This window comes from Octopus bimaculoides, chromosome 8, assembly GCF_046866305.1.
Source record: "Octopus bimaculoides isolate indiv1 chromosome 8, ASM4686630v1, whole genome shotgun sequence".
Lineage (NCBI taxonomy): Eukaryota > Metazoa > Mollusca > Cephalopoda > Octopoda > Octopodidae > Octopus > Octopus bimaculoides.
Window position 1 is genome coordinate 17194920 of NC_142935.1, and position 27155 is coordinate 17222074.

Genomic DNA, 27155 nt, shown 5'->3' on the forward strand with positions numbered 1-27155 from the left:
TCGATTAAATAAGTACCAGTTATGCACTAAGGTTGATGAAATTGACTTAATACCTTTGTCTGTCCTTGTTTGTCCCCTCTATGTTTAGCCCCCTGTGGAAAATAACGAAATAAATATTGTCCACACTTCTGGAACCTGGATTTGAAACTGACAGTGCAGTAGGAATTTTTGAAATAAATCTTCAAATAATAGCCATTTCCACTGATTCTCACAGGTTTTAACAGAACTGCTTCCAAGCAAACATGAAAAATGAACCATTCACTTAGACACTAATTCTGCAGTAGCAAATAACATTCTATAGCATGAAAGTCACAAAGATATTCAGATATGAAACAAACAAAAAAAAATAATAAAATAAAATAACAAGATTTGAAAATCTTATTGAATCTAAGAAACAAGGCAAAATTAATTGTTGATATGGTAACCAAGTTAAACTTAAAACTGAACAGCAAGAAAGAGAAAATATTCATTCTGCAGAATGATTAAATAATGAGGTGGGGAGAGGGAGAGAACAAGAAGCTATTTTTTCAAAATAGGCAGTTAGATTCTGGGGTCTCTGCTAGTCAGTGTTAATCATGTGTCTGCACATGTATGTAAAGGCATGGGCAAATTTATTTTATTTATTATTGTTTTTTTTGCAGAAGACTGATATTTGTTCAGGCATGAAAATTTCACCTCTTCACTCTACTGATATTATCAAAGGGAATGGTTGCTGCCTTTGGACCAGAACAGCTTGGATGAGTGGTGGTGCAGGTACTGTTATCAGATATTGCAGGGTTAGAAGCAATACTGCAAAGCATTCTGTCTGATACTCTAATAGCACTGCTAATCCAGCTCCTTGGATTGGCACTTTTTTTTATCAAGTGCAAAAAGATAAAAATTAAAGTTGGGTTTAGAGGGATTTGAAATCAGAGTGTAGAAAGTTGTAACAAATACAGTGAGGTATTCTATCCAACACTGATAACTGTGCCAGTATACTGCCTGAGACAACTGCTATAGGCACATACATACATACATATAAAAGAGTTTAGCTTCACCGTAACTACATTGACTCTGATTATTGATATGAAAAATCATTTTCTTAAGAGGAAGGGATAATATATAAGCTATTGATTAGACACGAGTACTTTGTTTTTGGCAGAATAAATACTTGAGATTCATTAGTGAAGTACTTAGAATATGAAATCAGCAGACTCATTAAAGTAAATCAAGTGGGGTTTTATCTGAAACTAAGAATGAAGAATTCAAATGAATATCATAATGCTACAAAGAACTTGAAGAAGTGAAATGGCAGGGGGAATAAATAAGATAATTGGACAGAACTGTTTGTAAACAATGTAGTCAAATCTACTCCGTTTTGCACTTTGCATTCTTAATTCTACATGAATCAATACATACAGTTGATGTTGTTTAGTCCCAGTACGACCTAGCTCAAGTAGCCATATAATCTGACTATCACGAATGTAAAAAGTGCTTCTTTGTATCATCATGTATGTGTGTGTGTGTATGAATGGATGGATAGATGCATGCATGTATATATCTATGAATGTATGTGTATGTGTATATATATATATGTTAAGAGTTTTTTTGATTGGTTGTGTATATAACATTATGTACCTGCATATATACAAGTATCAGCTGTCAAGTTTATAGGGTGACCAAGAGACTCTCATGGAATGTGACCAAATGGGGTTTATTTTTCAACATAGTCCCCATTGTAGTCCACACACTTCTTCCATCAGTATTGCTGTGCTTCAATCTCATTAGAGAAAAAGCTTTCATCCTGTTGGGCAAAAAAATCAGCAGATATAACGTCATCATCACTAAGATACTGGTTCCAAGCCAAGTGTTTTTTCATGGTAGGGAACAAATGATAGTTAGATGAGGCCAAATCAGGAGAACAAAAAGGGTAATCTATCAGTTCAATGCTGCAGTCATGCAAAACAGCCATCGAAACCAAAGACTTGTGAGCTGGAGCACTGTCCTGATGAAACAAGAGCCCTTTTGTCAGTTTTCCTGTATGTTTTGTCTTGATAGCCATTTGTAACTGCCCCAGCAAGTTGGTATAGTACTCTCCATTGATGGTGTGATCCTTTTGAAGATAGTCAATAAGCAATGCCTTTTACACACCCAAAAAACTAAAGCCATCACCTTTTCTGCAGATGAAATGACCTTGGACTTCTCTGGAGCCGGTGAGGAGGTGTGTTTTCACTGCATGGATTGTCTCTTTGTCTCTGACTCAAAGTGATGAGTTCATTACTCATCCTGGGTAAGGAAGTGTTGAAGGAAACCAGCTGGATCTGCCTCAAACAATGTCGAATTATCCTGTGATGTGATCAGCCTGGTGTGCTTTTGATCAGGTTTCAGAAGACATGGCAGCCACTGAACAAAAAACCTTCATCATGCCAAGTTCATTGTATAGAATATTCTCAACTCTCTCAGGAGATATGCCAACAGCCTTCATTATTTGATTTATAGTCAATTACCTGTCATCCAGTGGAAGCACAATGGCCCAGTGGTTAGGGCAACGGACTCGCGGTTTCGATTCCCAGACCGGGCGTTGTGAGTGTTTATTGAGCGAAAACACCTAAAGCTCCACGAGGCTCCGACAGGGGATGGTGGCGAACCCTGCTGTACTCTTTCACCACAACTTTCTCTCACTCTTACTTCCTGTTTCTGTTGTGCCTGTAATTCAAAGGGTCAGCCTTGTCACACTGTGTCACGCTGAATATCCCCGAGAACTACGTTAAGGGTACACGTGTCAGTGGAGTGCTCAGCCACTTGCACGTTAATTTCACGAGCAGGCTGTTCTGTTGATCGGATCAACTGGAACCCTTGAAGTCGTAAGCGATGGAGTGCCAACAACAACAACAACCTGTCATCCAGCACCATGTGGTGAATATGATCAATGTTTTCCTTGGTGGTAGCAGTTGCAGGATGTCCAGACCTTAGGTCATCCCCTACTAAATTCAGCTACCCGCTTTTGCACTGTTAATAAAACTGGAGCATCATCCCCTAATGTGGTAACTATGTCAGCATGAATGTCCTTGGAGGCTAAATGCTTTTTATGCAGGTATTTGATAACACCATCATGCCAAATATTGTCCATTTGCAAGAGAAGTCATTACTAGTTACTTTTGATGTCTTCTTTGAACAGTCTAACGTCAATTTACCTGGAAAGAAACTACGCAGTTAATAAGTTGAAATTAATGCATATAAAATTACACACAAAATTTCACAGCTCAAGCATCACTCCTCTGTAGTCAGCCTTAGATCTTTTCAGCCCACCCTCGTATATTTATATCTATTTGTGGGACTTCTTTTATGTGTGTATTGAATTGCATTTGTTTTTCTTGGCACAACATGTAGCGTTTGATGGATTGTATCTGTTTTATTCAAAGGCACACACTATGCATTAGTGATTCTGCCTGAGAATTACATTAAATGTACATGTCTGTAGAATGCTCATCAACTTTTATGTTAATTCAGGGGCAGGTAATTCATTTGTTTCAACAACTGAATCTTGTTTAATGATGAATTCAAATTTGTGATATTAAGCATTAATTCCATCTCATCTTTAGGTAAATACAGATTTTGGAGAGGTTTTTTTTTTTGCCTCTAGCATAGTTGAGATGTGAAGGAGAGGGAGAGGGAGAGAGAGAGAGAGAGAGAGAGAGAGAGGAAGCAGCACACTTATTGGTCAGAGACTGGAGCATGATTATATAATAATTAATAACTAATCCATGCAAATTTTTCTCAGAAAATCCGATACCTATCAAGTGAGTCAACAGAAGAGGCTTCCATATGGTTACTTAACCTGCTAGAAATAATAAGCTTTTCCTTTTAACACCTCAATATTCTTAAAAGAAGGAAAGACATATTGGTTATCATTATTCAACATCCACTTTCCAATGTTTGCATGGATCAGATGGAATTTGTTGAGGCAGATTTTCTACAGCCGGATATCTTTTCTGTTGCTAGTCCCCACCTGTTTCCAATAAAGCAAGGTAATGTTTCCTCATAATCAGACATATTTTTCACAAAGACTTAAAATGAACAACCTCGCTTGTATAACAATGATGCTCATTTACAACAATCATTTGATGCTGAGACAGTGGTACACAGAAACACAAAACCCGTGTGTGAGTGTGTGTGTATGGAGTGGCTGTGTAGTAAGTAGATTGCTTACCAACCACATGGTTGCAGGTTCATTCCCACTGTGTGGCACCTCGGGCAAGTGTCTTCTACTGTAGCTTCAGGCTGACCAAAACCTTGTGAGTGGATTTGGTAGACGGAAACTGAAAAAAGCCCGTCGTATATATATATATATGTATGTATGTATGTGTGTGTATATGTTTGTATGTCTGTGTTTGTCCCCACCAACATCGCTTGACAACCGATGCTGGTGTGTATACGTTCCCGTAACTTAGCGGTTCGGCAAAAGAGACCAATAGAATAAGCACTAGGCTTCCAAAGAATAAGTTGTGGGGTCGATTTTCTCGACTAAAGGCGGTGCTCCAGCATGGCCACAGTCAAATGACTGAAACAAGTAAAAGAGTAAAGGAGAGTAAAGAGTAAATTTGACAGAGTAATCTGAATGCTAATGGGTTAAAGGTAAATTAATTGCATCTGATTTAGGCACAAGCCAGCAACTATGAAGGGAAGAGGTTAGTTGATGCCTTACACCTTGCTCATGACTGATACTTTATTTTAATGATGCTAAAAGGATTAAAAACAAAGTATGAAACATAAAGGGGTGGAGAAAAACCTCTCCAAAATATGCATTTACTGGAAACAAGATAGAATCAATGCTAAATATCTCAACAAATAAAAATTCATCGTTAACCCTTTTGCAAGATATTCTAGTTTTTCTTTGAGAAGGAAAAAGGAAGGGTTACTTGATTTCATTAACCCTTGTGATTGATTAGTATTTAATTAAGATGACACTCAGAAAAACGAAAGGTAAAACACCTTTGACAGATTTGAACCCAGAATGTAAAGGGTTGTATGAAAACATTACTGATTGTGCCAAGAAAAACAAATACATCTAATACATACATACAATAAGTTCTACAAATAGACACAAATGCATATATACAGATACATAGTATAATATATGCAACTGATCAAAAGGAAAGGAAAAATAAGACTTAACACATACACACATATATGGTCACACAAACAAGTGCTTTTTACAACAAGCTTAATATTCAAATTCATATTTTTCTGTTATAGTATTTATCCTGATTACAAATTGATCATCACTTAACTTTAGTGGCTAATTCTTAGGTGGCTTGGCAAGAATCCAGAACAGATTAGTTTAAGTCTTTTTTTCTCTTCCTGTCACTCCCTGTAATTCTCCTGTCTCCCCACCTCCCACCACCATCACCACCACTCCATTTCTGTAACAGACACATACTTCATCGGAAGTAGCGTCTCCAATATTTTGAGCTAAGCAATACACAGTGGTTTCCAAGATTAATTTCTGACATTATGTGCTGTCTGGGTTAATTTTAGTTATCTTAGCCTACTTCTGGCATTGAGAGGAACAATTCTTTGGCACAATTTAGACTGAAATTTTGAAGAGGGAAATAACAAAAAAGAAAATGAAAAAAAGTTTTGCAAACAAATCCAGAACTGTACAGTTATAGATATGTTTTATGTGTTCTCCATCCCCAGTGTGAAGATAAAAAAAAAAACTTGCTATACATACATATAAATGTGTATGAGGTTAAGACCTGCTCATATCTGACACTTTTATAAACTCCAGGACTTTTGATGCCCTCTTTGATAGAAATATAAGGGAGAGCTAATTGAGTAACTGATATTCATGTTCACATTAAATCTTTGGGCTGGCAGGAAAATATAATTTTTTACATTTTATTTTTATTGTTGTGATGGCACCTGTGCCCAGCGTCGCCTCTCTGGCACTTGTGCCCGTGGCATGTGTAAGGACTTTTGAGCGAGATCGTTGCCAGTGTCCCTGGACTGGCTCTTTTTTTTCGAACAATAAAAAAAAAAAAAACAACCAGAGGAACGAGACATGCAACATCAAAAATATTACCCTTCTTCAGTTGTCCCTGCTCCATCTACTCCGCGTTTCGAAGGCAAGGACAATACGCGACTTCGTTGGAGCAGTCCTTCCCACAAGCAAATTAATTAAAATTTGGAAATTTTTGCAGAGGGTGAAAGTGTAAACAAGAACAGGACAGTGAGAACAAGACAGTAAAAACAAGACAGGACAGTGAGAACAAACGATATGAATATATATATATATATATAGAGAGAGAGAGAGAGAGAGAAAGAGAGAGGGGGGGCAGGGATGATGTATGGTTAGGTAATTTGAAAGAGTGTGGAGGAGTTATAGGGAAAGGGAAAATGGTATGGTTGTGGAGAAGAGACAATTTGGTGGTCTAACCCGTCAGCATTCAGAGTATTCGGTCAAATGTGATGTTTGTTTATTTGTATTGTTTTGAATTAATCATGCATTATCTCATAGCTTTGAGATTTTGAGAATATACTTGTACGTTTTCAGAATGACATTGTAGGGTAGGTAAGTGAGGTCAAATCTGGCCAGTTTAAATGCTGCTAAGGGTTAAAAAGGTAGATCGATGTAAAATGTAGACAGTGATGACTGCATTAAGAATGAAGGACGGATATCATGTGAAACAGTTCCGGGCAATAAGCAGGATAAGTGATAACAGGGAAAAGCTGTTGAAGCATGCAGTTCTGTCCAGATATAATTACAGCAGCAGAATGCTGCAGTTAAAGAGATGATGGGAGGTGGGGGTTTGCTCGACTAAAGGCGGTGCTCCAGCATGGCCGCAGTCAAATGACTGAAACAAGTAAAAGAGTAAATGGTCAGATTACATCAGACTAACATGTTAACCAGTGGGATAGAGAAATGTTCCATTGTTAAAAAACAAGCAACATTTTATGACATATTTTCACTTACCTGTAGCGGTAATAGCTGACAAGTATTCTTTCTCTTATTATTCCTTCTATTTTCATATCAGTCACTAGCAGCATCACACCGTACAAGAACAAAGATTCACACTGTAATAAATGAAAAGACATAAGTTTGTTGAACACACAAGAGATTATACAAAGGAGACACATGCATGCACACACTCTTTTATTCACATATATATTTATACACAAAGGTAATTGTTTAAATCTTAAGAAGAGGCACCTTGCTGTACACAAGATCAGTTTATGACAGCAAAATTGATACTGGTACTGGTGCCATATAAAAACCTCTCATGCTGGTGCCATGTTAAAAGCACTGGTGCTCGTTCAACGTGAAAGGCACCCAGTACACTCTGTAGAGTGGTTGGCATTAGGAAGGGCATCCAGCTGTAGAAACCATGCCAGAACAGACAATGGAGCCTGGTGCGGACCCTGGTTTTACCAGCTCTGGTCAAACTGTCATGCCGGCATGGAAAACAGACATTAAATAATGATGATGATGAAGGTTTAGCCCATACCATTAAAACTGGTACTTAACTAACACTTCATTTTATCAACCTTGAAATAATATAAGGTTAAGGTGACCTTGATAGGATTTGAACTCACAATGTAAAGAGTCAGAAGAAATACTGTAAAGTATTTTGTCTAGAACTCTAAGAATTCTATCAGTCTACAGCTCTGGAAGAAATGGAATAATTAAATAAAAAATGGCCAATATTTTAAAGAACTTGGAAAACAATCATCAACTATTTTAGAATGACTGTGACAAAGACAACGATCAGTTACAGGTAACTGAGAGAATGGACAATACAAGTTATGTGTGGAGGCCTGTCACATGTATGTGTGTATTGTGTATGTATATATACAGGGTGCGGTGGGTAAATTGTTACCATTTAAAATTTTTAATTTCGCACATGTGCATTGTTTGTTTTTGATTTTGTCGACTACACAGTGTAGTAAGGTTGGTTGGGCACTGTCTAAAGGTAAGGCAGTTAGGAGGAGATCTGCAAGTGTTCTGCAACATTAGGACAGGAAGCATGAAATAACAGTGTGTGAAAGAGAACCAAGGTGCCATTGGTGAAAAGTGTATTCAGAACGATGAAGGCACACTTGACAAGAGAATAGTATGGAAGTGCGAATATGCAAAGCTACTGGATGTGGAAAATGAATGGGATAAGGAGGGGCCACCTCATACTGACTCTACAGAGGAACCAACAATGCAAGTTGACAACAGTGTAGTAAATAAGGCAATTAAGAATGTGAAGAGAGTTATGCTGATGTTCAGAATACCTGGTGAGGCAGGATACATGATTACCACTCAGATAGTTAATCAAGTTATACAGGAAGGTGTTATACCCAATGGCTGGCATAGCAGTATCATCGTAAACTATTATAATAGCAAAAGAGGTGCCTTACAGAGAGGAAACTATAGAGAGATCAAACTGCTAGATCAAGTCATGGAGAAAGCCATAGCACAATTAATCAATTACAAATATATGTGTGTGTGTGTGTGTATCTATATATAATGAACATACATACACACACAAACACACACACACACATGTACACACATACATGAGACTCTTTGGTTTCCATCTACCAAATCCACTCACAAGGCATTGATTGGCTCAGATCTATAGTAAAAGTCACTTGCCTTAGTTGCCACACAATGGGACTGAACCCCAAACCATATTGTGTGGAAGTTAACTTCTTAACCACACAACCATGCCTATCTATACACAGACGCACATATATCTTTTATTCTTTTGTTTGACTGTGGCCATACTAGAGCATCACCTTAAAAAGTTTTAGTTGAAGAGATCGACTCCCAAGACTTATTATTCTATTGGTTTCTTTTGCCAGACTATTAATTTACAAGGACATAAACACACCGACATTGGTTGCCAAGTGATGGTGGTGGTGGGGGACAAACACAGACTAAAACACAAAAATACACACACATACACACTCACAGACAGGCTTCTTTCAGTTTCTGTCTACCAAAGCCACTCACAAGGCTGTGGTTAGCCCGAGACTCTAGCAGAAGCCACTTACCCAAGGTGCCACACATTGGGACTGAACCTGGAACCAAGTGGTTTGGAAGTAAGCTTCTTACCACACAGCCACACCTATATACATACATACATACGTACAGCACCCACTACACTCTCTGAGTGGTTGGCGTTAGGAAGGGCATCCAGCTGTAGAAACTCTGCCAAATCAGATTGGAGCCTGGTGTAGTCAAATCGTCCAACCCATGCTAGCATGGAAAGCAGACGTTAAAAGATGATGATGATGATGATATATATATATATATATATATATATATATATATACATATATATATATATTATATATATACATACATACACATATATATATATTTAGTTTTTAGTTGGAGTTATGAACTCTTTTTTTCAACATTTGTCTCCCCTTACACACACTTCCTGTTTTGACACCACACTTCCTGCTTAACACAAACTTTTAATCCTTTTTTAAACCTAACACAACTCTCAATTCTCATGCATCCTTATTTTTCCAACCATTATATACATGAATTACCATTGAACTTCAAAAGCTCAAAGACAATATAATGTATTGGTATAGTTATTTTTTTATATATTATTTTCTTCATTTTGTACTTCTTTGTAAAAGACATTTTCATTCTCCCTCTTCTTGAAAATTTGCTTCGCAATGAAAGCCGGTTAGAGAAATCTTTATTAAAATATGTTTCCAGTTTAGCATTCTGCCTTATTATTATTTTTCATTTTCCTATATATATATATATATATATATATATACACATACCAGTCTCATATGGAAATCAAGTTTTTAATTCAATTTTAAACTGATATTCTAACTTGACAGGAAGCCATGAGGATCTTTCTCTTTGACTTTGTGGTCTCCATCATTCAGATGCATACAGATAACAACTGCTAATCATATTTCCAATGCTGCCTCTTTGCTCTCACTGTGATGCTGCCTAACATTGCATCATGTTTTACTGCTGCAAAGGAAGCACAATATAAGCTGGCAAGTTGAAAGACACCATTGAAATGTTTTATGAAACCAGAAGAAACCAAGAATTGATTTATTTCTCTGGGTCACCCCAAAACAATCAATGGCGAACAAAAACAATATATATATATATATATGTATATATATGTATATATAAGATTCACAATGATACCACAAAGTACAAAATGGGTGTTAACTCAGAGATGATGGTGTTGATAATGATAATGGTAGTGTTGATGATGGTGGTGTTGATGATGATGATGATGTTGATGGCAACTGAGTGACAATGGTGGTGGCGATGATGATGATGTTAGTGGCGATAATACATATCATTTCGCTTGTGTATTGTTCATTCCTTTAATGTTTTTCTCTTCTCGTTTTATTTTATTCTAGTTTTGCTTAATTTCCCATGATGCAGTAGAGAGTAGATAATAGTTTCATAATATATGACAAAATAAGAAGAAAAAAATGAAAAAATATAGTAAAAAAAAACAAACAGAAAGATAATATACTGAAAAAAAAATTATCCAAATTCCTGCCAATACACCGAGAGTATGTAGCATATGGTATATAAGATTTTCTTTTCACCTATCAATCATCAACAAACAGTTTGGTTAAGTTGCTGCTATTTTCTGTTCAATGTCTCACTGCAGAAAGTCTTGGAGAAATTCCAATCATCTTTTGTTATTTTCTTCTTTCATTTATTTTTCTAAGTTTACATTACTATAATTGTTATTAATATTATTATTATTATTATTATTATTGTAGTTATTGTTTTCCCCACTATTACTGTAAGCCATTGTTTTGTCACTTGAATGTAACGAGATCTAAATTACTTTAAAAAAACAAAAAAGTATTCTTTCTTTATGTTTTTTGTTTTCAATTTATTTGAAGCCTCACGATAAATTCCAATTGAGAAAAAATTTCACATGAGAGCAGAAGGAGAAAAAGTCTTATGATATTTGTATATATTTGCGTAATTTAAAAAAAAAATATCAATTTTGCAGTCAGTTTTTTACTGAATGGATCAACAAATTTTCTTAAGAGAGTGACAAAGCGTAGGTGTGGCTATATAGCTAAGATGTTTGCTTCCAAACTACATGGTTTTGGAGTCAGAACCATTGAGTGGCACCTTGGGCAACTATCTTCTACTAAAGCCTTGAGCTATTCAAAGCCTTGTCAATAGATTAGGTAGACATAAACTGAAAGAAGCCTGTCATATGATTGATATATATATATGTGTGTGTATATATATGTGTGTGTGTGTATATATATATAATGTATATATATGTGTATATATACATTATGTATGTATGTATATATATATATATTTCGTATGTGTATTTCGTGTGCAAGATTCTTGATGTGGATACGTGTGTTGAAAGAAATACAATTAAACCCAAGGTTTAATTGTATATATATATATATATATATATATAATGTGTACACAGTATATAGTCATGAGCTACTAATAGTTTCATACACTGGAGATGTTTTCTAGGCAGGTTTTAAATAACACACATAGTGGCTCCAAGCAATCTCTGGGCTCTAGGTACATGGCCTATACAAGTTACTAATCAGGACAATAGAACAAGAGAAATCATTAAAAAAAAAAAAAAAACGGGAAGGCGGATGCAAAAATTGGAGGGAATGAAAGAAACAGGAAAAGAAAGGAAAAGAAGAAGAATTAGAGTTATGTCATCTTTGATCATAAAGCCATAAAGCTAGCTGATGTAGAATCAACAAAAGAGCTCTAAAGTCTGCAATACAACTGCTCTATCCAGAGAGGGTGGTGCTCTCCAGTTTGTCAAAAGAAACTTGTCCATGTGTCTGCATTTACTGAACATTTCTGAAAGGATGGAGAAGAAAACGATCACCTCTAAGGTGTACTCGTTGAAAGGAAAAAAGGAAGAACAGGTGGAGGCAGAAGTGGACACCCATTTCCCCATAAGAAAAAAAGAAAAAGAAAGAACAGACACCACAAAATTTAGAAGATCCCACCCTGGTGAAAAAGGATACAAATGCATGGCGGAGAGAATGATGTCACTAAGTGATAGAGAAAAGGGAAAGGGGAAAAAGGATTGGACTGAAGAAGAAAAAGGACCTAGGACCCAGAGGCAGCGAGTGGTGTTACTCAGTGTGGGGTGAGTAGCATACTCTTCATAATATCATTTTTAGATATCATTCATGTTATCATATTTTAATTGGTTTTTCATGTCATTCATTACATCAAATTTTATTTTTATATTTTTAATTGTTATATGTCCCCGCATGTGTTGTAGTGTCCCCCTCTGTGTAATGCCTTTATGGCAATTTAAAAGAAATAAAGAAGCTTGCTTCCCAACCACATGGTTCTGAGTTCAGTCCCACTGCATGGCACCTTGGGCAATGTCTTCTACCTAAGCCTCAGGCTGACCAAAGCCTTGTGAGTGGATGTGGTAGATGGAAACTGAAAGAAGCCCGTTGTGTATATATATATATATATATATTTATGTATGTATTTATGTGTGTGTGTCTGTGTTTGTCCCCCCACCATTGCTTGGCAACCAATGTTGCTGTGTTTATGTCCCCATAGCTTGGTTTGGCAAAAAAGACTCATAGATTAGGTACTAGGCTTATAAAGAATAAGTCCTGGGGTTGATTTGTTCGACTAAAGGTGGTGCTCCAGTATGGCTGCAGTCAAACAACTGAAACAAGTAAAATAATAAAAGAATATATTACTTATTATTTTATAATGATGACCTTTGACATGGTTGAATGACCACTCCAAACCAGTTGGGATTCATAGTATGAGTTATCCTATTTATCCTTCCAATTGCTGAATCCAAAATGTGGCTCATGAGAGCTCTGTTAGGGTAATTTTCCCTGAGTCACTATCCCACTCTTGTACACCAATTCATGTATAAACATACATAGAGACAGTATAAACATACATTTTGGCTCAGTAATGAGCTGACCAAATGCCTTGTTCATGGGCCCGGGAACAGGGGGTGCAGGTGGTGCAAGTGCACCCCCTAGAATTTTTGCGGAGTGCAGAACCAAAATTTGCAGCCCTACTTATTTTACTCAGGTTTACAAAACCGTGAATAAAAAAGTGATGTGTAAAAAGTACCTTGAAGTTAGGTTCCTTCTCAAAGAACAAATCACAAAAATAAATAACAGAAAAAAAAAAACAAGACCAAATTTGTAAAAAATTTTGGACCTGGGTTTGCACCCGCTAAGCAAATTTCGTTCCTGAGCCACTGGCCTTGTTAGTGTTCTAAGGAAGACAAGAGATAGTAAATGTATCTTAGCTTGGCTAAATGATCTGTCACTGTTTCTGTACAATTCAGATATAGTGTAAGAACCACAGTAGGGAGATGGAAATATACTTCTATTTATATTAGTAGATGGCATGAAGACAAGAATAATAGTACTTACCAGTAACTGTTTACCATCTTCATTCAGTAATACACTCTCCAATGTCTGCTGGGTGTACACCCCTTCTTCGAGCTCTTCCAGAAATCTGAGGAGAATATGAGAGACTGTATTTTAGAAACAAGAGTTCAAAATGAACGTTCCAGGTGTTGGTAATAACAAAAGTGTACAGCTTGTAAAAAGCTGACAAAAAAAAAAAATGGTATCAACATAGGGAAACCAGGAGTAAAATATATACGAGGTGCACTCAAAAAGTATCCAGTTTGGTTTTTTCTGCCAAAACTAATGCTGTGTGGGCAAAATTTTTCGTGTGGGAGGTGATGCCACTCTTCTTGTGTATGCAAAACTTGATGCAATATCTTGGTGAAATTGAAAATCCAGTGAGTGTACACTACATGTCTGTACTCATGGTGTAGTAGCTCTCTTTACTCTTTTATTTGTTTCAGTCATTTGACTGCAGCCATGCTGGAGCACCGCCTTTAGTCGAGCAAATCGACCACGGGACTTATTCTTTGTAAGCCTAGTACTTATTCCATCGGTCTCTTTTGCCGAACCGCTAAGTGACGGGAACATAAACGCACAAGCATCGGTTGTCAGGCAATGCTAGGGGGACAAACACAGACACACAAACACACACATATATACATATATATATATACATATATACGACGGGCTGCTTTCAGTTTCTGTCTACCAAATCCACTCACAAGGCTTTGGTTAGCCCGAGGCTATAGTAGAAGACACTTGCCCAAGGTGCCACGCAGTGGGACTGAACCCAGAACCATGTGGTTGGTAAGCAAGCTACTTACCACACAGCAACTCCTGTGCCTACGGGAACTGAAGCAACCAACTGGCACAAAAATTTCCATACACGTGCAGGAAAGGTGGTGTCACTTCCCACCCACAGGATTTTGCCCACATGACTAGGTTTGGCAGGAGAAAATAAATTGGATACTTTTTGAATGCACCTTGTGTGTGAGTATGTGTATATATGGCTATCTATAGTAAAAAAAGTGAAATTCTGCCTGTCTGTCTGGGACCCCTTTATCTCAGTCTACATTTGCTCTACATACACATATATCATTCTAGAATCAGGATGATCCCAGGATTGAAAATCTGCTCTTCATTTGGTTCTTGAACATCCAGCATTGGGATCTGATTTAATAGCATTTGGGTTGCTATTTCTAGCAGGTAAAGCTTGGTTGATTAATGCTATCTTGATTGGCATTCGACAGATGACATGAGAGATCAAGGGAGAGACAAATGATATTCGCTTCATTAATTTTATATCAAGATAAGAACTCTGGGACAAGTTGGCCAACAGTTGAAATTCTAATTGGAACAATAGAATGATTGCATTACAGAATTAATTCTTATCCGTCCTTAACCTCTGATCAAACACCACTGGGGCATATAGTCATTACAGACGTATTATAGTCATGCCATTTAGTATTATTTAGTTTTGGGTCACAGGCCCAATTATCCCTCTGCAAGGAGTGCAGCTTTTAAGCTAGTACGTATTAAAAGTAAAAGGAAAAAATGCTTTGAGAACCTTATCATGAAGAAAAGAAAGAAAAGTGTTTTGATTTTCATCAAAATATGCTACCAGTTTCAGTTGTTTTAAGTCAATTTTGTCATGCTGTGAGATAAAAGAAAAATCATTAAAGTAAATTAATCTTTCATTGCTATTCTACACAATCCGTTGTCAAACAACCATGAAGTAACATACAAAATATATTACAGAAAAACAAAAATTCAAATGTTCAGTAACAAATTGTATGTCAGCAAGTTGCAAATCAAACTAATGTTAATAATATATATATGGCATGTTATTAACCCATTACCTACCAATGATCTCATATAAGATCACTTAAAAATTACAAATTTCGTAATTATCTGTCAATATTTACACATATCTAACCTTTTTGCTATATCTACTAGGTATATTTCTCAGATATTCAAATGAGGTTTGCTTATTTTTCACTCAATATCTCGCTTATTTCTATTTAAAATGTTATTTTGATCATTCCAGCATGTTTCTAAGGCTGTTTTATGCTAAAAAAATTCCAGTTAATAGAATTATGGGAGGCAGAATCATTAGCATGCCAGGTGAAATGCTTAGTGGCATTTCATCTGTCTTCAGGTTCTGAGCTCTAATTCTTCCAAGCTCAGCTTTGCCTTTCATCCTCTTGGGGTTGACAAAATAAGTACCAGTTGAGTACTAGGGTTGATGCAATTGATTTACCCCAACCCTTGAAATTGCTGGTCTTGAGCCAAAATTTGAAACCAATAATGTATAAGTGTATATTCTTATAACAAACCATTAATACAATTCACAAATCCATTAGTGAGCCAATAAAGCGGCCAGTATGTCATCATGCACTCAACATGCTAGAAATAGTAGTAAAATCTCTCTCAAATCATATCTGTCAATTTTTATTAAAAAAACACAAGGACATTCTTACAATGCACTCAACATTTCATATTCTCGTGTCTCCACTCACTTTTATTGCCTTCATATCCTGAAGGTCAGTTCTGCACCCCATCACCACTATTTTTATCTCTTTCCAGCCCCATCCTGGCCACTCATTCTATTTCTTCTATAATGTAAGTAATTGTGTTGCTCCTCTATACCAAAAAACTTGTTCTGTTCTGGCTTCTTTCCTAACACTTTAACCCCTTCATGTCACAGCATAAAGCCACTTCTCTTTCTACTGAAGAATTACTCCATCAAAGGGAATCTCAGTCTTACAGGATGTATGACAACCTCACTAGTGCTGGTGCCATGAAAAACTGCACCTAATACATTTGTAAAATGGTTGGTACTAAGATGGGCGTCCAGCTGTAGAAACCATGCTGCCAAAGCAGACGTTGGAGTATGATACAATCCTTGGACTGGTTGGATCCTGTAAAACCACCCAATCCATGGTATGGAATATGGCTGTTAACCCTTTAAATATTTAAACTGGCCATATCCAGCCAAAATATTCTATTTGCTTTATGTTCAAATGGGCCAGATGTAGCCTCTCACACCGACCCTACAATGTCATTCTAAAAATACACAATCACATCATTGAAATTTCAAAGCTATGAGATAATGCATGATTAATTCAAAACAATATGAATGAATAAGCATTACTTTTGAGAGAATTATGTGAATGCTAAAGGATCAAATAAAGATGATGATAATATATATACATACATACAGACAGACAGAAGAAAGAATCAATTGAAATCCTTCAGTCATGTGACTATCTTGTTTTGTTGTTGGCACTCCGTCGCTTACGACGTCGAGGGTTCCAGTTGATCCGATCAATGGAACAGCCTGCTCGTGAAATTAACGTGCAAGTGGCTGAGCATTCCACAGACACATGTACCCTTAACATAGTTCTCGGGGATATTCAGCGTGACACAGTGTGACAAGGCTGACCCTTTGAATTAGAGGCACAACAGAAACAGGAAGTAAGAGTGAGAGAAAGTTGTGGTGAAAGAGTACAGCAGTGTTCGCCACCATCCCCTGCCGGAGCCTCGTGGAGCTTTAGGTGTTTTCGCTCAATAAATACTCACAACGCCCGGTCTAAGAATCGAAACCGCAATCCTATGACCGCAAGTCCGCTGCCCTAACCACTGGGCCATTGCGCCTCCACTGTGACTATCTATTGCATAGCAATCATATCTATTTCAAAAGATCCCTGAAGTAACAAAAGTTCTGAGTGATATTGAGCTCAGAACTAGCAGGTTGTAGCAACAGTCTGATCTCTTTATATTTAGATTCATTTTGGTATAATTTCACAATGGATTGAAGAGAAATTACTGATGAAGAATAAAAACCATGAAAGATCAGTTGTTGATAAATTTTAAAATAAACAGAGGAGGAGATAAATAATGTGCAAAAACAACAGTAAATAATTGAATTATTCTAGTGTTTAGAGTAAGTTCTGGCTGACTGATCAATTCCTACAAAGAGTATATCACTACATGCTAAAATATATTATATTTAGACATACATACGCATACATAAATCTACAATTACATACACATATAATATACACAGACATATAATTACAAATACTCACACACATATATACAATTACATACACACAAATACTTACACACATATATATACAATTGCACATATAATACTTCATGCACACATATACGACTACATACACATATAAATGCACACAAGCATGCATGCACACACACACATGTGCAGGGATATAATAACAGAAATTTAATTGAAAGTCTTTCAAAACACAATTTGGAAAGCATCCACAAAAAACCCCACAAAATCCGGAAAACATAGACGATTTTTCTTTCCGACATGCCATATCTTTATATCTATCTATTAATCTCTTTCAATGCATGGTTGTATAGTTAAGAAGTTTACTACCCAACCACATGGCTTCAATGAAAACCATTTTGGGCAAATGTCTTCTAATATAGCCCAAGGCAGGAAGACCAAAGCCTGGTGAATGGATCTTGTAGATGGAAAAATGAAAGAAGCCCATCCTGCACACACACACACACACACACACACACACACACACATATATATTATGCATGGTTGGGTTGTTGGTGACTAAACTGACAACACCATCAAGTGGGCTTGGTGAGTAGGGTGGTGTTTGGACAACCCATGGGATGAAACCCAAGACCCATGAAAGGGCAGCTGAACTCAGGAGGGTCAACTGCATCCAGTTAAAACCACTGTGAGCAAGGGAACCCTAGCTATTGTCACAGTATTCTTCTAGGAGACGAATACTCTCATGTAAAACCTAGTTTTACGTGATCACTGATTATCTCACTTCAGCCTGTCACCAGTTACTAATCACAGAAACTCAAAGAGTGGTACTTGTGTGATACAAGAGTTTATCCATATGCTTTAGTACAGATGTCTCTAAATAGTGCCCTCATTTGTTATGCCATCTACTGAAAGTCTAGTCGTATGGCAATGGAAAAGTGGCGATATGTAAAGACTTAAGCAGCTGTAAGAACACAATTATAGAGATTGGCAGCATGATAGAGTAGTCATCTGAGAGTCATGGGTGGAAAGTTAATAATGCCATTGAGGAAGCAAAAAGTGGCGGCAATCAACTTTAAAGATGGAGCAATCACCAAAATTTCCTTCAAAGTCATTGTCTGGAAAAAATACAATTTGAAAAACTGACCAACATGAACCATCTGGAAAGATGTTTTCATAAAATTCATTTCAAAAGGGTTTCTGTCACTCTGTTTTACAAACAAAAAAATTTTTTTTACATCATTAATGATTTTTAAGAAAATCTTTATATATGTATGTATACACATACATACACAGTTTTGTGGTCTCTCAAATATCTGTCTAATACAATTTCAAAGTTTGAGATGATTTACATTACAAAGTTGTACATGATTGCTCTTAACTTCAGTATCAAATCGTGTGCAAAGATTTCTACTGGCATGAGGCTGTTCAGAAATTTAGTTGGATAATTTACAACTGATCACATGACTTGACTATGTCTACTGATTTGTAGCATCTTATCTCTTTAGGTAGCATGTCCAGCAAACTTCTGCTGGTATCTTTTATATGACAGTTTTCCGAGCTAGGATTGTTTGTTCAAAGGAACCAGTTGTGGGGTAAACTTGTCAGAGATGAATGTTAGATAAAACTCTAATAAGTAATTTCTGTTTTATGCCAGTGATATGGCCAAATGACTACTGAAATTTCAGCAAGGAGTTCCTTACAACAAATATTATCCAGGGAAAGTAAGGGCCAATACAACTTGGTATTATTATTGCAATGGGAGTTGCTGTCAGGATGCAAAGAACTGGAACAAAGACTCTGACGTATGTCTTCTAATGCTTTAAAAGTTCTGCTAAACCACTGCTCTAGACTCTTCATTGATTCTAAGACACTGCTCAACACTCTTTATTGATCCCAGATTCTTACTCCAAATCAACAAAAACTGAAGTTAACCTCAGCAGGATTCGAACTCAGAGCACAAGCAACTGGAAGAAATACCACAAGACACTGAATCCAATGGTCTAATGACTGTCAATTTTTTGCCTATATAAATGTATGTGTCATCATCATCATTTAATGTCTGCTTCCATGCTGGCATGGGTCAGACATTTTGATTGGAACTGGTAAGCAGCACCTGGTTCCCGTCTGATTTGGCATGGATGCCTTTCCTAATGCCAACCACACCAAGAGTGTAATCTATAGATTTACATTTGTGTATTATCTGTGTGTGTGCGTGTGTGTGTGTGTGTGTGTGTGTGTATATATATATATATATATATATATATATATATACATACATATATATATAATATATTATATATATTATATATATTATATATATATATGATATATATATATACATATATATATAATCTATATATATAAAAATGAGAATGTGTGTCTGTCTGTTTGTCTGTCTGTGTGTCTGTCTGTCTGTGTGTCTGTCTGTCTGTGTGTGTGTGTGAATCCCTAAAACTCGAGAACTACGCAACCAATTTCATTCAAATTTTACAGATGCCTTACTTAGGGTTCCAGTTGTGTTTTAGTCAAAAACAGAGTTCGAGCCCACGGCAACATAATATCTCCTCCACTATTTAAGTATTACGTGTCAAAAGTGAAACAAAAACACTCATGTCAAATACTTTCACTTTAAAAATGAAACTATTCCACTAACTGAAACAATCACATTTCGATACTGTAATGACAGATACATTCAGAGAGAGAGAAAGAGAGAGAGAGAGAGATGTATATCTATACATATAGATATATATGTACACGTTATTCCACTAACTGAAACAATCACATTTCGATACTGTAATGACAGATACTTTCAGAGAGAGAGAGAGAGAGAGAGAGAGAGATGTATATGTATACATATAGATGTATATGTACACGTATATATATAGATATATATATATAGATCTATATGCATACATATATATGTATACATATGTGTAGATGTATATATATATATATAGATGTACATGTAATATGTACACATATATACATATATATACATGCATACAGATATCTATACATATATACACCCATCACACACATACACATGCACACAAACACACATATTAGTCATTTGTTTTCTTATCAAAAACTACGTCAAAAGTACTGAATGGATCTTTATGAAATTTGGAAATTATATTCTATGCATAACGGCCATAACTGCCATGAAAATTCATATATTTTTGATGTTGATGAAATTTTAACCCGAACATAACAGATGAGCATTATTTGTAATTCAACGGTACAACAGTGTAAGACTACCCTTTCAGATATACTTACATTGTGATTTCTGCAACGTGGTGCATAAATTGTCAAGTAAATGAGACGCATCTTTGCCTCCACTGATTCACTTGTAAAGTGTTGAGTAAAATTATTTCGTTGCAGACCTCCTTTGAGTCTTTTTATTATCACTGCGACACACATAGTCCTCAGTTGGTAACATTGATTTCAAGGCCTTCCCAGATGAGAGACTGGTTGTTCTAAGACAATTATCACATGGACAACTGAATGTTAGCTGCTCAAGAGTGGGCAGCAAAAAAAAAACCTATTTGCTCCACAAGGGAAAACAAGGAACATTGTTTACAACGAGGTGTTATAATCACAACAGCAAGAACGTATGTTCTTTTACGAAACTTCATTGACTTTCATATATTTATATTGATATACATATATATACGTGTGTTTGGGTGCATGTGTGTGTGTATATATATATCTCTATATATAAATATGACAATGTGTGTCTGTCTGTCTGTGTGTCTGTGTGAATCCCTAAAACTCAAGAACTACACAACTCTCTTTTACAAACCCAGTGAAAATACATATATTTCATATGTTAAAGAAATTCAAGCAATACATATAACACCAAAGTTAAAAACATTCCCAACAATTCCACAATCCCCAACCTCCAGAGCTATTGAAGAAACTGTTATCATCAACTGACCAAGATTCCTAACATTTGCAAAACAAAATTAGACAATACGACGCTGTACTACAGATGACATCATTTGGAACCACAAGAGATTTAACTGAGGCAGCATTCATCCAAACTTTCAAGATCCAACCTCAGTTTTATCATCGCATTGTCTCTCTACTACCTCTGTCAAATGAATCACCAAAATTGGCCTTTCATTATTTATAATCTGTACCTGTTTGTTTGGTTACAAAATAAAATACAGAAAACGTGTTTCTGAATTACGTGTATTTACTTTATATATATATGAGTTGAAAACTTTCTTCTAGCATTCCACTTAATGTCTATGTTCCATGCTGGCATGGATTGGAGAGTAATTAATGTAGAAATATGGTATCGTAGCTACTAACAGTTGAGGGTTGCATAGTCTAGACGACGTTTTTAGATTTTATTATTCTCTTTAACCCGGGCAACGCCGGGTATTTCTGCTAGTATATTATATATATATATCATCATCATCATCATCATCGTTTAACGTCCGCTTTCCATGCTAGCATGGGTTGGACGATTTGACTGAGGACTGGTGAAACCGGATGGCAACACCAGGCTCCAGTCTAATTTGGCAGAGTTTCTACAGCTGGATGCCCTTCCTAACGCCAACCACTCAGAGAGTGTAGTGGGTGCTTTTACGTGTCACCCGCACGAAAACGGCCACGCTCGAAATGGTGTCTTTCATGTGCCACCCGCACAAGCCAGTCCAGGGGCACTGGCAACGATCTCGCTCGAAAATCCTACGGGAGCCAGTCAGGCGGTACTGGCAACGGCCACGCTCAAAATGGTGCATCTCATGTGCCACCCGCGCAAGAACCAGTCCAGGGGCACTGGCAACGATCTTACTTGGCTTGCCGGGTCTTCTCACGCACAGCACATTTCCAAAGGTCTCGGTCAGTGGTCATCGCCTCGGTGAGGCCCAATGTACGTAGGTCTTGCCTCACCACCTCAGCCCAGGTCTTCCTGGGCCTACCTCTTCCACGGGTTCCCTCAACTGTTAGGGTGTGGCACTTTTTCACGCAGCTATCCACATCCATTCTCACCACATGTCCATACCAGCGCAATCGTCTCTCTTGCATGTTTATAGACACACACACACATACACACAGAGAAGTATGTGTGCATGCTCATATATATGTGTGTGTGTGTATGTATATATATATATATATATATATATATATATATATCTATATATATATTATGAGATCATGCGACTGACCAGGCTATCAGAAGCATTTACACATTGCTGGTCACAATGCGCTTTTTGCATTGTTTTAGCGTTCAAATGACGCCACCCTACTGGTTGATCGAAGGGGTAGTGGAGCAATGTGAAATGAAGTGTTTTGCTCAAGAACAATGCATCATCCAGTCAGGGAACTGAACCTATGATCTAAAGATTGTAAGTGCAAGAGCCTAACCACTAGGCCACATGCCTTCACACACACACACACACACACATGCATATCCAAAATTAGGGACCAACTCCCTATTTTGGGATTTTGATTTGTATACACAGCAACATCAGCTGCTAACCGTAAACTATAAAATAACTTTTTTTGACATATTGAACTTTGATATGGGAAAATTTTAGAAACTCGCACGTCAATAAACCACTATTGTTTCTGGAAATTGTTTTCTATACCTTCTACTGACTGCTCAAAGCTTAGTAACTTCCTACACTTTGATCGTTGAATTTTCCCTTTATATTTATAGGTTCAGTGATAAGTTTGATATGTGCTAAAGCACGAAACTTTTGGCCTTTGATTCATTCTGTTGCTTCTGCTACATTAACACATGCACACACACACACACACACATCATTAAATTTTTTTTACTTGTTTAAGCCATTGACTGCAGTCATGCTGGGACATTATTTTGAAGGATTTAGTCAATTAAATCGATCGCAATACTTCTTTTTCTAATTTTAAAATCTGGTACTACTTCTGTTAGCTGCTTTTTGCATTTTTTGTTGAACTGCTAAGTAAAGGAGACATAAACAAACCAATATAAGTTATCAAGTGGTGGGAAACAAGCACAAACGCACAGATATCATATATGACTGCTTCTGCACAATCTCTGTCAAACAAATTGACTTATAAGGCAGACCTAGGCCAGCTCAAAGCTATATTAGAATGCACCTGCTTTAAAAAGGTGTTTGGTGGGATTGAACCTGGAACCACATGGTCACAACAAGAGTTTCTTAACTGCAGAGCTATGGCCTACATACACACAGGTACACATATATTTCAGTATGTGTGTGCGTTTGATGCAGTATTAGCAGTTAAAAGGGTAGAACATACATACATAACATACATACACATACACATATATGAATACATATACACATACATACATACATAATTATATACATACACACACACACACACACACACACAAACACACACGATATGAAAGAAAAAGGAAGTGGAAAGTAGAGGTTTACAGGTCTAGTATTGAACTGCAGCAGAACGAATGCAACAAAGAAAACCTAAGGTGTTAGTATGATGGCGGTGGCAGTGATGGTGGCGAGGTGGTGGCGGTGGCATTGGTGGTGGCGGTGGCATTGGTGGTGGCGGTGGCATTGGTGGTGGTGAAGTGAGCTGGGTGCGTGGAGTTGGGTTGCATTGAAGACATGTTGGTGGGTTTGGCAGGCGGATGTTGAAGGCATCAACAGAAACATGATGCAGTGGCCTAGTGCCCTCTGGTGGTGGCAGTAATATTGATTTTGTGCAGCAGTAGCAGTAGAGGCGGCAGCGGTGGCAACGGTGGTGATGGTGGTGGTGGTGGCAGTATGACACCACTAGATAGATGATGCCTGGTTGGCTGGCTGCCTGCTCAGTAGGTTTTTCTTTTTTTTTTTTCTCCTAACATATTTGTATGTTGTACCAGTAGAAGATGATGGGGGTGCAGGGAGAGGATATTGAAAAGAAGAGGTAGGCATCGAACATTGAAATGCATTGTGAGGGTGGTGGTTGTAAGATGGGGTAGAAGGAAGAGTAGATGGGGTTTCTGAAGATCTAGAAATAACAATTGTATATTGATAGATAAGTGAATATTAAATTAAGTGTATATATATATATATATATATATATATATATATATATAGGCGCAGAAGTGGCTGTGTGATAAGTAGCTTGCTTACCAGCCACATGATTCTGGGTTCATTCCCACTGCGTGACACCTTGGGCAAGTGTCTTCTACTATAGCCTCGGGCCGATCAAAGCCTTGTGAGTGGAATTGGTAGACGGAAACTGAAAGAAGCCCGTCGTATATATATGTATATGTATATGTCTGTGTGTCTGTGTTTGTCCCCCCAACATCGCTTGACGACTGATGCTGGTATGTTTACGCCCCCGTAACTTAGCGGTTCGGCCAAAGCGACTGATAGAATAAGTCCTGGGGTCGATTTGCTTGAATAAAGGCGGTACTCCAGCATGGCCGCAGTCAAATGACTGAAACAAGTAAAAGAGTAAAAGAGCTTATACATACATATATATATAAGAGTGTGTGTATATGCATGTATGTATATATGTTTGTGTGTGTGTGTAGGAAACCTTTTGGTTGTTAATGACCATGGGTTTGCACCTAGGGATTTACTCTCCAAGGCACAAGTCCAGACAAGATTCTTTTTATGGAAGACCAGCAGTTGCCCATGTATACAAGTCTACCTTCTCCACACCACCAATGTTATCCAAGGGAAAGGCAGAGGCCGATACAACCTGACACCAATGATGTCGCAACTCATTTCTAATGCTCAGTGAACTGGAGCAATGTGAAATAAAGTGTCTTGTTCAAGAATACAACACACTGCCTGGTCTGGGAATCGAACTTACTACTCTATGACTGTGAGCCCGACACTAACCACTCTGCCATGCGCTTCACACATATATGACTTTAAACTGCGTTTGCTAGTGGAGCCCTGGTACATGAATTCCAGGGCTTTGAAGAATGTGGAATCACCTCTTAGAGTCTATTATTCCCAGTTCTACTCTGACCTGGAACAGAAGCACCTGTCTGGGTCCCTGCTATGAGTAAATTGGCATGTGAACCACTAGGAATGAAGGATCCATAATTCTTGCGAGAACTTCCTCCAAGGAAAGAGTAAACTCATATAAAAAAAAAAAACACTTGAAGTGCAGTTGGATTCTGGTTGTCGCAATATTTATTGTTCGACAGGTTTTAGAGCAGAAAGCACTGAAGAGTGGGTTCAGTGCTATAATACACTTTATCCACTAAAATTCATGCACAGGGTCAATCCATATCTTGTGGTACTTTTTTTTTTTCTCCAAATCAAAATTTAAAGTTTTAATACGCCATAAGAAAGTGATTTTTGTTTTTATGATGTAACTGAATTATTTTTCAATAAAAAATGTGTCCGAAACAGCTGTAGTGAACCTTTAGTCCATTTGTGTTCTTATTTTATGTAAAAACCATAACCGGAACCATCCCTGTCTTGGATTGTGAACCTGCATGCCTATGTGCATCAGTAAATATTTACATTTATAAGTGTATTTATATGTATGTGTGTATTTGTGTGTGCACGTACATGTCCGTATGTGCATGGGTGTGTATTGATGTATCTGTATGTGTTACATATATGTGCCAAACTTGAACCTTGCTTAGTGTCCTGAATGTTAAAATATTTTGATTCAAATGAATCCTACAGATAATCATATATATATATATATATATAAAACTAGAGGTAGTCGATAGCTTCCGCTATCTGGGCGACCAAGTTAGTAGTGGGGGTGGGTGCGCTGAAAGTGTAGCTGCTAGAATAAGAATAGCCTGGGCAAAGTTTAGAGAGCTCTTACCCCTGCTGGCGACAAAGGGACTCTCACTCAGAGTAAAAGGCAGACTGTATGACGCATGCGTACGAACAACCATGCTACATGGCAGTGAAACATGGGCTGTAACTGCTGAGGACATACGTAAGCTCGCAAGGAATGAAGCCAGTATGCTCCGTTGGATGTGTAATGTCAATGTGAATACCCGTCAGAGTGTAAGTATCTTGAGAGAAAAGCTGAACATTAGAAGCATCAGTTGTGGCGTGCAAGAGAGACGATTGCGCTGGTATGGACATGTGGTGAGAATGGAGGAGGATAGCTGCGTGAAAAAGTGCCACACCCTAACAGTTGAGGGAACCCGTGGAAGAGGTAGGCCCAGGAAGACCTGGGCTGAGGTGGTGAGGCAAGACCTTCGTACATTGGGCCTCACCGAGGCGATGACTACGGACCGAGACCTTTGGAAATGGGCTGTGCGTGAGAAGACCCGGCAAGCCAAGTAAGATCGTTGCCAGTGCCCCTGGACTGGTTCTTGTGCGGGTGGCACATGAGATGCACCATTTTGAGCGTGGCCGTTGCCAGTACCGCCTGACTGGCTCCTGTAGGATTTTCGAGCGAGATCGTTGCCAGTGCCCCTGGACTGGCTTGTGCGGGTGGCACATAAAAGACACCATTTCGAGCGTGGCCGTTTTCGTGCGGGTGACACGTAAAAGCACCCACTACACTCTCTGAGTGGTTGGCGTTAGGAAGGGCATCCAGCTGTAGAAACTCTGCCAAATCAGACTGGAGCCTGGTGTTGCCATCCGGTTTCACCAGTCCTCAGTCAAATCGTCCAACCCATGCTAGCATGGAAAGCGGACGTTAAACGATGATGATGATGATGATGATGATGATATATATATATATATATATATATATATATATATATATATATATATATATATATATATATATATATATATATATATATATATACCCTCTT

General features: G+C 37.5%; 1 protein-coding gene across 3 annotated transcripts in view; it reads right to left on the reverse strand.

Annotated features, from left to right (window-relative positions):
* Positions 1-27155, reverse strand: part of LOC106869244 (WASH complex subunit 5) — a 170406-nt gene that overhangs the window by 69132 nt on the left and 74119 nt on the right. For all 3 annotated transcript variants that reach the window (XM_089356151.1, XM_089356153.1, XM_089356152.1), the window contains 2 exons: positions 13408-13492; positions 6956-7056 (listed from right to left, as the gene is read on the reverse strand). In XM_089356151.1, coding sequence (XP_089212277.1) covers positions 6956-7056; positions 13408-13492 — 186 coding nt within the window. The remainder of the gene's footprint in view (positions 1-6955; positions 7057-13407; positions 13493-27155) is intronic.